Source organism: Scomber scombrus, chromosome 7 (assembly GCF_963691925.1).
Source record: "Scomber scombrus chromosome 7, fScoSco1.1, whole genome shotgun sequence".
Lineage (NCBI taxonomy): Eukaryota > Metazoa > Chordata > Actinopteri > Scombriformes > Scombridae > Scomber > Scomber scombrus.
Window position 1 is genome coordinate 1284497 of NC_084976.1, and position 11710 is coordinate 1296206.

The 11710-nt window shown below is 38.7% G+C and overlaps 1 protein-coding gene across 1 annotated transcript in view; it reads left to right on the forward strand.

Annotated features, from left to right (window-relative positions):
• Positions 1-2181: 2181 nt before the first annotated feature.
• Positions 2182-11710, forward strand: part of bves (blood vessel epicardial substance) — a 13491-nt gene continuing 3962 nt past the window's right edge. Inside the window, exons 1-7 of the mRNA XM_062422248.1 lie at positions 2182-2213; positions 3488-3733; positions 6582-6706; positions 7158-7345; positions 10006-10114; positions 10357-10524; positions 10705-10846. Coding sequence (XP_062278232.1) covers positions 3505-3733; positions 6582-6706; positions 7158-7345; positions 10006-10114; positions 10357-10524; positions 10705-10846 — 961 coding nt within the window. The 5' untranslated portion in view covers positions 2182-2213; positions 3488-3504. The remainder of the gene's footprint in view (positions 2214-3487; positions 3734-6581; positions 6707-7157; positions 7346-10005; positions 10115-10356; positions 10525-10704; positions 10847-11710) is intronic.

The following is an 11710-nucleotide window of genomic DNA, read 5'->3' on the forward strand; positions in this document are numbered from 1 at the left end:
GTGTGTGTGTGGACACATATGTTAAAAAAAAATATAGCAGTGAGTCAGAGTGTCAATGAGTTAAAAAGAATTATTCAGTGTTAATTCCTTTTTTTTATTACCAGACTTACATTTCCTTAATAGATGATGAAGTGGAATCTGAGGCTAGAGTTAGAGATGTTAAAGAGATGTGACTGTAAGCTCCTTATCTGACCCAGTGAGAATGTTTTTGGTGATTTGCACTTGAAAAGACATCAAGGCTAAAACAGTGCATTTTTAGACATTACTTGGGGGTCAATTTTGACCCAGTCTAGGAATCCTCTCATAAAAAGTGTCTAACCAAATGTTGAAGCACAGATGTGTTTAGAAAGCATCAATAGTTGAACTAACTGATCAATAAATGTGTGATTAAACCGTATTTTTTTAGGTTTTACATCACTCATTGTTGGAGAAAAAACATACTGGCCCATACTGTATATGACTAATAGAAAAAGAATAGCTGAAAAACAGTGAATACACTCTGTCACAAACATCCTGAGATGACTATTTGTATCATCACAATTTGAGCCATTATGTCCATTATTGTGTGTAAAGTCTCCAATATGAATAGAATCATATTGAGCTATTCCAATAAGTTGATATAGTTAGTTGAATAATGTGGTGTGTCATTATCAGAGCAGTAGTAAAAATGAAGTAAAGTGAAATGTAACTCAGTTTACTGTACAGTGATACAACAGCTACTGTTGACTGCAGTAGACATGATTGTGTAGCTGTGACTCTGCTGATCTTCTAGCATTGAATTGTGACTTCAGTAACATAGAGTTAGATAGAATGTCTTTGAATGTCATTGCTGTTTGCACATCAAGTCTGTAGTCGACTTCTCTAGTGAAGTTATTTTGTTGTTCTCTCTGAAAAGCTCAAACATGATAGACTGTATATAGTTTGTGCTTCTGGACAGTAACACATAAAAGATGAAATATAAAAACATACTAGAACTGATAGTGTGCCTTGTTCATGTGTAAGTATGACTGTTTACTGTGTCACAGTCAGTTTTGAGCCTTCTTTGTATCTTCTGTTAGTCTCACAGCTTTCAAATCTAACAACGTGTGTAAAGCTTTGACTGAAGAGCTGAAATTCATGTCAGGACATTCTGACCTCACTGACTGTGTGTGTAAATGGTTTTGGTTCAACCCACTTATACCAGGGTTAAAGTAGACCTACATTAAAGGCAAATCAACGTTTTGAAATGCTTAATGCTTCATGTATTAAAGCAGTGCTTACTTGGGTTTATAATTATAAAGTGAAATCAATACATGTGTGCAGATGTCTTAACAGTTGGAGATGATGTAATGTGTAATACTGACAAATTAGATCAGTTCTTGTTGTCAGTGTATCATTGTGTAAATGTGGATGTACATAGTGTCTATGGTACTGTAAAAAATAAAAGATTTACTGTGTGGATCTCTGTCCTGTTGAGTGTCAGTGATAATAAGCAGAACACAGAATACTTAGCAATCTTATCTCGAGGTCCGTACTGCTTTTTTGGCTTTCATCTTCATACCACGGTCTTCCATCAGTGCATGTAATGAGTTAAAAATGATTTTGTCAGAAATAATGTGAACGCATGAAATCATTACACCACATGTATGTTTACGATAGGAATAAAATAAGAAAAACATGTAATGGTTAAATACATTATGGTGCTTTCACTTACAAAATAATCAAACATATATTTTGGAAAAACAAATACAACTGTTTCCAATAAATACAAATAGATTGTCCCTGAATGTTTTATTTAAATCATTTTCAGCACAGCTTCTTTAAAATAGGCTCCAGTTTTACTGCAGAAAGGTTCCACAGAGCAGCAGTTTGTCTGTGTGTTTCAGGTCAGCCAGCAGGAGAATAAACTGTAGCTTATGAAGGTTATATGAAGGATATTTATTCTTTTTTTATTAAAGTCCAGCTGACAGAATGAACCGTTGCAGACACTGTGGCTGGTTCATGTACAGAGGTGCAGTGTGTCCCCCTGTCGGAGTGTCCAGTCACTGCAGGTGCTCTGCTCTCCGCTTCTTGTCCATTTTAGTCTCTCCCTGTCAGCTGTGTGGAATGTGCGACGCACATTGTGCAGCCCCCAATCTGAGGGTCCAGTGTGCAGTCCAGATCTCTGCCTGCAGTCTCTCACACAGCTCACTGCTCCTTCTACTGCTCTCATCCAATCGGCTGCTGCTCAATCGGTGAGTAAAAGTCTTTTTTTACCTTCTCGGTACTTTGAACAGCAGTAAGAAAGTTGTAAGTGACAGATATTCCACTGTGGACAGTCTCTGCATGTGTCTCCTCATCTATTTTTATCCCGGAGCCCCCCCCACCCCCCGCCCCCCAGTGCCGGAGCACATCATCCTGAGCCAGAAAAAACACAGCAGCTGATTCTGAAGCAGCAGGGAGACCCTTAAATATAAAGTTGGAAAGTAAAAAGAAGTGTAGTGTGTTTTTCTCTGAGACATGTTGAGTGTTATTGTGTGTGCACGTTTACTTGAATGACTTTTAGATCAGAACAGATGCAGACAAACGTTTGTAGAGGAGCTGCAGGCCTGCTGTGACATTGTGACATAACTGATCTTAATATTTGATCCAACCTATACATTCTGCTTTTGCTAGACGGTAAAACAAAACCCAAAGGCTACAGGTGTTAAAAGAGTGGAAATAATACATTATAATATACAATATATAATTGTTAAGCAGTAAAGAAGAAAATCAGCTAAATGAATGAATACATAAAAGTATTGATGGTGTTTTTTACTGTAAAACAAATAGAGTGTTTTGTCGACTCTTCCATGAGTTTATTTTGAATTTCTTGGTTTTCTCTTTTTATTGCAAATGTCCATTTTTTTCTCCACAGAAAGACAGTTTCACAGTTTCACAGTTATTTTGGTCACTGACTGAGAGTTGGAGCTTTTTCCACGATAAAGCACATATATATTCAACAGATAGACTCCTTAAAGCTGTAATAGTCGATACTTTGAAATCATATTTTACTTGACAAAAAATCTGAACTCTGCTTCCATGTCATGATTAAGGATGAAGATTCAAATCTGAAAGGGACAAAAGGCAACCCATGTATCTGTTTAAAAATCAATTTTTCAAGCTGGTAATGATTATTAAAAGCCATTCATTCTCACTGAGCTGTTGGTTTTGTGTCTGTGTTCATGCCATGTTCATTCAGACTATAGTTAAGAGCCTGCTAATGTTGCTCTGCTGCTGGAACTGTAATAAAACATGTTAGTCATATAAACTTTATTATGTGATCAAATGTTGGCGTCTACAACTCATTCAGCCTCCTTACAAACATGTCAGGTAACCTTTAACATAATCAATTCATCACTTTCATCTAAAGATCAGATAGAAAACAAGCAGAGCTCCTCTGTGTCACCTGAATGTTATATTATTTTCAGCCTGTAGTGCTTCTCCACTCTCTGCTCACCTTTTCTCCATCCTCGCCCTGCTCTTCAAGGTGACCCTGTTTCAAGGATGTCTTCTACACCGGGGCTGCCCCCCCTCCTCTTCACCACGCTGCCCCCCTTCCCGTCAGCCACTCCCGGACTCCCGAGCGTGGAGCCCAACGCCACCTCCTGTGAGGAGTGGGAGCAGACCCACCACCTCCTCTTCCACCTGGGGAACCTGTCCCTCCTGCTGGGCCTGGTCATCCCCACCACCCTGAACCTGCACATGATCGTACTGCGCTCCCTGCTGATGACAGGTCAGCCCCCCACCCCCCTCCTCACTCTTGCTGATGGCATTCCTGCTGCGATAATACTACGGGGAATATTAGAGAATGCTAAATTTATCTCAGCCTCTTCATGTTTATCTTTACGCTGTCAGAAGTGTCCTGCCACAGGGTTGTTAAAGATTTAGTTTGCAACATTTGGAAGTTTAGGATTTTGTGGAAAAAACCCTAACCCCCCCCCCCCCCCACACACACACACACACACACACACACACACACACACACTCTTTATCAGAGCCAGAGGCCAGAAAAAGCTTGTGACAATGGGGAAAAAAAGCACATCCAACATGTTTATCTTCAACTTGGAAGGAGAGAGGACACAGGAAGCGGCAGGATTCATGGGAATTGTGGTTGTAATTTCAAGAGAGCCATTTATTTATATTGCCCCTCTAGTACAGGGATGTCTCAGCTGGGTTTTACAGGGAAAATAAAAAGGAAAAAGGAAGAAAGGGAAGAGTGTGGAGAGACGGCAGTTAATCTTGTCACAGTGACCCTGTGACATCAGCCTCAAACACACACACACACACACACACACACGCACACACGCACTGTTTTCTTAGATTGAAGTGTGTTCATGTTTATTGCAGGAAGTGTGGAACTTTTAAGTCAACAAAGTATCAAATAAATAAATAAAGGATTTATATATTTTCCATCAGATATTTGTTTTAGTCTGGTAGTGTGGAGGAAGCTTTGAAACAACATGTTGGAAAAACAGAATTTACAGTGGGTGTTAAATAGCTGATCCATAAACATTATGACAGTTATGAAAGTGACTCAAATAAAATAGGAATGAATTGGTTGAATTCACATCTGGCTCCACTGGTGTGGGAGCAATCACAAACTTGTAGTGGAATGTTTTAAAGTTTGATCAGGTTTTTTTTTCAGTGCCCTGTTTTTAATTTGATTTCTTTAACCTACATGTTCAAAATAGTAGTGATCAGTCTCCAAATCTGCATATACATTTGAATCTAAGGTTGTAACTATGTAACTATATGTCTTTCATTGTCTTTCGTTCACAATTAAAAAATCACGTCAGCACTTTACTTGAAGGTCATAAGAGTGACATGACACTGTCATAACTGTTACCTGACACTGTCATGAACGTGTCATAAACATTATGTCAATGTCATAAACGTTTATGACTGTTGTCATTAAGTGTCATTCAGTTTTTATTATGACAACTTGACATTAATCACAGTGATATGACCAGAACTTGTCTTTGTCATGACATCTTGACATTAACAAAATATGCATCTATGCAAGTTGATATAATGATTATTATAATTAGAAGTGCAAGTTTAGGGTTAGTGTTAGCTAACCGTAATGTCAAGATGTCATGACAAAGACAACTTCTGGTCATATCACTTTGATTAATGTCAAGTTGTCATAATAAAAACTGAATGACACTTAATGACAACAGTCATAAATGTTTATGACATTGACATAATGTTTATGACACGTTCATGACTGTGTCATGTAACAGTTATGACAGTGTCATGTCACTCTTATGACGATACCTTCAAGTAAAGTGTTACCAAAACCACTTAAAAAAGTTGTAAATAAAACTTCACGTTTGTATGTTTAATCTTAATGCCTTGTCGCTATGACAACAGCTCCTTGCCAGATTGTAAAAACCGAAACATACTGTTTATATTGTATTTTGTTTGCATGTTAATATTCCACGCTGGATTGAAACTTGATTCATTGATTGGTTATCCATGTTTCCAGTGTTGTGTGTTATCTGTATCAGGATAAGGAGAATCTGTTGTCTCAGTTGTTCAGAGCTGACTTAAAGTTGATCTTGTCAAAGCAACACAGCGTCAAGCCCAAACCTGCAAAAGCAGAGTTTATTTATGTTTCAATGTCAACAAAGATCAAATCATTTTCAGATGTGAACGTCTTCTTCCCTCGCAGGCAACGAGAGAAATATATTAACATGACTGTGTGAATTATTGAGAAATCAAGATGTGTCAATAAAGTTAGAGTTATAGAGTAATACATTTATTTTTCACACTGAAGAGAACATATTTAAAGGTTATGTAATATTTAGTTTGAGACTTTATAAGCAAAAGTTTCCTTTTGGAATTAAAGGAACCAGATGGGCATTTATCACTATGTCAAATGCATCATATCCTGTGTCTGTATAATTGAAACAATCAATTATTTTTTGGTTAAATTTGAGGCATTTTTATAACTTTCATACAGTATATAGATTAGTTATTAATGGCAAACTGATGACTGATACATTATGTGGATTCTTTAATCCAACATGATAATCTAAATGTTATTTCTCTACAGTAACAATCAAGACATGATGACATCAGATTGTTCACACATGTCCATAAACAGAACAGCTGTCCATTCAGTAGCCTTAAAGGTTGTTCATGCTGTCCACTCACATGTTTCTGATCTGATTCAGCTCCAGCATGTACAGATGTGTACAGATGTATTCACAAAAACGGTCGGAGCAGAGGGGGATCATTGGGAAAGAGGTCTTAAGGGACAGGATTTTAGGATTTTATGAGTTTCCCCATTAGCTGATGCAGAACATCGGCTGCTCTTCAACAACAAAACATGACAACAAAATGTGGTACAAGGTTGAAGGTGTTACTATAGCAGTCTGAGCTGGAAGTAAGTTCCATAAAATCACAACTTGATACAATACTGTGTTGTTTTAATTGTGTTCTAGATTTAGGAACTGATAGAAACGGCTGTTTAAACGTCTTTACAACACGAGGACATCCTATGAGAGGATGTTAAATTCAACTTTTTACATAACCTCTCCTTTAACCACTGCTTGTTGTGTCCTGACCTCTGACAGGATGTGGTCTCTTCATTGCGTGGGCGGCGCTTTACAGGTGTAACCTGGACGTGATGGTTTGGAACGTGGTCTTCCTGGTGGTCAACTTCATGCACCTGTTCTACCTCCTGTACAAGCGCAGGCCAGTGAGTTCAGCATCAGCTTCCCCTCATTCACATTCTCACAGTCGCTTTACATTTCAGTCTTTCACCAAACTGAAACGCTGGCTTCAGGCGTAGAGGGGAACAGCGTGTTTATTTATGAGGAGGCTCAGGGTTGAGTTTTTCTCGTTGTCTGCAGACCGAGGCAGCGTATCCTCCTGGGTTTGGTCCTGCTTTATGGTAATGACATGCAAGTTTGATCAAATCCATGTGTGCCACTGGGGGGTTTAGTGTAAGGGGTCCTCCAGCAAGCTGACAGAATCAGACCAAGACTTTAAATAATGAGACAGGAGACCTGTCCTCAGTCTGTGCTCCTTCACCAATTTACCAGCAGTATGTTTGCTTTCAGACAGCTAACTGGTTGAAGTTTGCTTTTTACTTGAATACCAGATTTTCATGAGAATGATAATTTAAGGGTTTCTGTCGGTTTATCCAGATTAAGATTGACAGGGAGCTGAGGTGGGTCTACAAGCGGATGTTTGAGCCCCTTCATGTGCAAGAGGCTCTGTTTCAAAGGCTCACGGGACAGTTCTGCACCATCGATACGTTGAAGAAGGGTCAGGCCTACGCTGCTGAGGACAAGACCTCTGTGGACGAACGCCTCAGCATTCTCCTCAAAGGAAAGTATGTGCCCACTCTGGATGTTGCTGTGTGTGGTTGGGATGATGTAAAAGATTTGGACTGTTATTGGATTATTGTTAGGAATTTGACATATATGAAGACATAAACATGAAGACTGGAAGCAGGTGGAAACAGCTAGCCTGGATCCAGCCATATGGTCCTTTACCGTGTGTTTAAGGGCTTAGCCATCAAGTTCAACCATGCACTAGTTTTACAGGATTGTTCATTGATGGACCATGAGACAATTGGTGGAAATGCAGGCCTGTATGTTTTCTTTATATTTTTAATTTAATATAAGAATCAAATAGATTTGATTCTACTTATTTAGAGGCATTGGTGAGAGTATCTTTGGGAACATGCTCTTATTCTCAGTATTTTAATCAATTCATCACCTGACACTTTAGTACATTCACTTACGTTTTGTGTTCAGTACTGATGAACTTATCTATCTGTAACTCAGTGCTGTACTGTCTCATTATGTTGTCCAGTACAGGTCTCTATTGAAAATGATACCTTGTGTCTCAATGAGGTTAAATAATGAGATAAAGATGAAATCAAATAGTTGTGACTCCAGAATGACATAGACATGTTTCTAATCTGGCTCTTCCTTTTGTGGTAATTTGTAGGTCAACATCATTTGTCTGTGCTTTTCAAAACCATTACACATCACTGTTAAAAAAGAATGATGTTTCACACTGTGCTTAACGTCTGGTTAGGTTTAGGGACAGGTCATAGGGCGACTGTGGCTCAGGAGGTAGAGTGATCGTCCACCAATCGGACAAATTGGCAGTTTGATTCCTGCCTCATCCAGTCCACATGTCGATATGTCGTTGGGCAACTTAACCCCCGAATGTGTGTGAATGTGTGTGAATGGTTAGTTTCCTCTTGTTGAGCAGGTTGACACCCTGTGTGGTAGCTCCTGTCGTCAGTGTATGAATGTGTGTGAATGTGTGTGAATGGGTGTGAATGGGTGAATGTGACATGTAGTGTAGAAGAGCTTTGAGTCCTAACGACTAGAAAAGTTTACAAGTACAGTCAACTTACCATGATGGTTTGGGTTAAAATAGTCACTTTGTTAAGGTTAGAGAAACGTGTGGGTTAATGTACTACTTCCTTAAAGCTATAATAATATTCAGGAGGTTAAAGGATGATTGTTATTACTGAATAGGAAACCAGCAGCAGTCTGCTGTGTTGTAGTCTGTCTCACTGGTTTACAACTTTCACTTTATCACATTGATGGTTCAGGACAGTGTGTTGTGATACATGTAGTGTTAATATATGAATGCTAACCCCAGCATGTTTATACTAATGCTGTAAAATGTCAGCTGATTGATATAGCCTAATAATAATAAAAATAATGATAATGATAAGCTTTATTTATAGAGAACTTTTTTAAAAACCTAGTTACATAATGCTTCACAAGGCAGCAAAATACAATTTGATGAGTAACCAATTAAGGTAGAAAAGGCAAGAATAGACTTACCATATTTAAAGGAGATAAAAGCATTTCAAGAAAAAATATAATTCATATAGAATCAGGAGAGGCTGATAATAAAAGAGATTCAGCAGACCTGATTTCGACAGGCAGAAAAAGCTCTGTCCCCTCTAGTCTTCAGCCGGGACTCTGGACCGACACATACGGCACTAGAAGGTCTGAGATATACTGTAGCATGGAGAGAGGTCATGAATATGTGCTGTCCTCTACAGATTAGTGACACTTCTTGTATCCAACCACAGTTGCCAGGTACAGTCAGTGAGCACAGGTTTAGATTCTGGTCTCTGCACAGACGTGATGATACCAAACCTGACAATCTCACTGTTTTAAACAAGACGGCCAGAAGCTGCACACACTCACTGCTCCTGGCTGTTCAACATGAAATAATCCAGCTCCCCCTTAAACCACCAAATGTTATTTTTTTACATCTCAGTTGGTGTACAGATGAAGCAAACAAGATGCTTTAGAGGTTGTGGAAGGTGGATCTTTGAGAGCCACACTAGCTGCTTTCCTCTGCTTCCAGTCTTTATGCTAAGCTAGGCAAATCACCTCCAGGGTCTAGCTTCATACTTGACACATGAGAGTGGTATCTGTCTTGATCTGTCTTCATCTTACCCATCAAACTAAATAAACACATTCCTCAAAATGTCAAACTTCTCCTTTTAAATGGCTGCATATTGTCACCCACTTGCGTACACTCATTAACTCAGGATTGGGTGACACCCGCTGTAAAGCTTATAAAGTATAAAATATAAAATATTTGCTTAATGTTTGTTCACCCTTTGAACTCTGATGAACCATCATTGAAATACTTGGTTATTGGGAGACATTAAATGAGTTTTTTTTGCTTTTGTGACTTTTTTATGTTGCAAATCAATGTCAATAAAGTTACCATATATGGTTCCTCACCAGTCTAGGGTAAAACATTTCCCAAAAAGTCCATATATATAAAAACTACAACATCACAGAGAGGCATGGGGAGGCTATTTTGGTTGTTTACGGAAGAATAAACAATAAACGGTTAAGGTCAGAATTTAGCCATGTTTTTGAATAAAGGCTTTTAAACCTAATCCTAAGGTTTGATTGTTCCTGCTCCACACAAGAGTGCCTGAAGCTTGTTATTTTCCCTCCATGGATTCATTTTGACTTGAACGTTTCTGTGTGACAGGATGAAGGTGTCATACAGAGGCCATTTCCTCCACAACATCTACCAGAATGCATTCATCGACTCTCCAGAGTTCAGATCCACTTCCATGCACAGAGGAGAGAAGTTCCAGGTAATTACAAGTCTCACATCATGCAGGTAAAAGAACTGAAGAAACTCTGTGCTATCATATTTCTTCTTAAGAATGATATAGTATATCTTCTAGTAAGTCTAATAAGCGTTAATGGCTTCAGTGGTGATATAAATAATAGGTCAAACTTCTACCTCCTGCTCCTTGTGTTTGATGGAGAGAATAATCATTTCAAACAGATGTGAGGTGACTTTTTTTATCTGATTTGATAATGATTTGAACAGGTGACCATCGTGGCAGAGGAGAACTGTAAGTTTATGTGTTGGTCTCGAGAGAGGCTCACCTACTTCTTGGAGTCAGATACGTTCCTCAATGAGGTGTTCAGGTACCTCATTGGCAAAGACATCACCAACAAACTGTACTCTCTCAATGACCCCTCACTCAGTGACAAGGTGGGTCCACATCTGCTGTCTGGCACATTAAGCACTGTAAGCATTAAAGAAAACAAATCACACTGGATGATAGTTGTAACAATAATAATGCTTGTACTGATGATGATGATGATGATGATGATGATGAATATGATGATGATGATGATGATGATGGTGGTGGTGGTGGTTGATGTGTCCCAGGCAGTGAAGAAGATGGACCGGCAGCCCAGCATGTGCTCTCAGCTGTCTATGATGCAGATGAGGAACAGCATGGCCAGCACCAGCGACACTGATGACATCATCAACCAGATCGTAAGAGGAGGATCTGCTGGCTCCTCTATCCGTAAGTCACATGATCACCGAGCAAGGTGTTTTAATGTGTTTCTACTTTGGTGCAGGACACCAAGTTTATGGCAGATTATTCCATTAGTCAATGTCTCTGCTCTTTAGAGTATTCAACACATAGTTTTTATGGGTATGGGTATGAATGTGTATGTGGTCATGGGTATGGGTGAGATGTGTTTGGGGCTTGTGTGTGTGTGCGTGTCTGTGTGTGTGTGTGTGTCTGTGTGTGTGTGTGTGTGTGTGTGTGTGTGTGTGTGTATTAGTGTTATGTATATATTGTATATTTTTATGCTGCATTGGACTGCTCAAACAGAGCTTCACTGTACACCTGCAATGACAGTAAAGATCTATCTAACTAAATCCAATGCTTTTAGAAATCCAAACCTAAAATAACCCTATTAGTGTGAATCAGTGAATCATACAATCAAATCTAGTCTTAAAGTCCTCCACTGAAACATATGTTTTTCTTCTTCTTGTTTCTTCTTGTTATGCGTCAGGTTTGTCTGTGCTCATTACAAATCTGATTTTGTGACATCATGTAGAAACTTGAAGCGTCCAGTGTACAAACACTGAGAAGTGTAGAGACATCTAGTGTCCAACAGGACTGAAATGCAAAGAAAAAATATTTGCATATAGATTCTGGAATTTTTTAATAAAGGAGATAGAAGAGATGTCATTTTATATAGATGAGATTGTACTTTATTAATCCCACAACAGGGAAATTCGCTTGTTACAGCAGCAAACAGAAGCAAAAAGATGTGTAATATACACTACAGAAAAATGAAAACAGAAACACTTAAACATATACAATAAACAAACAAGGTAATTATACTTTTTTTGTGTAGAAAACCAAATTAGACAC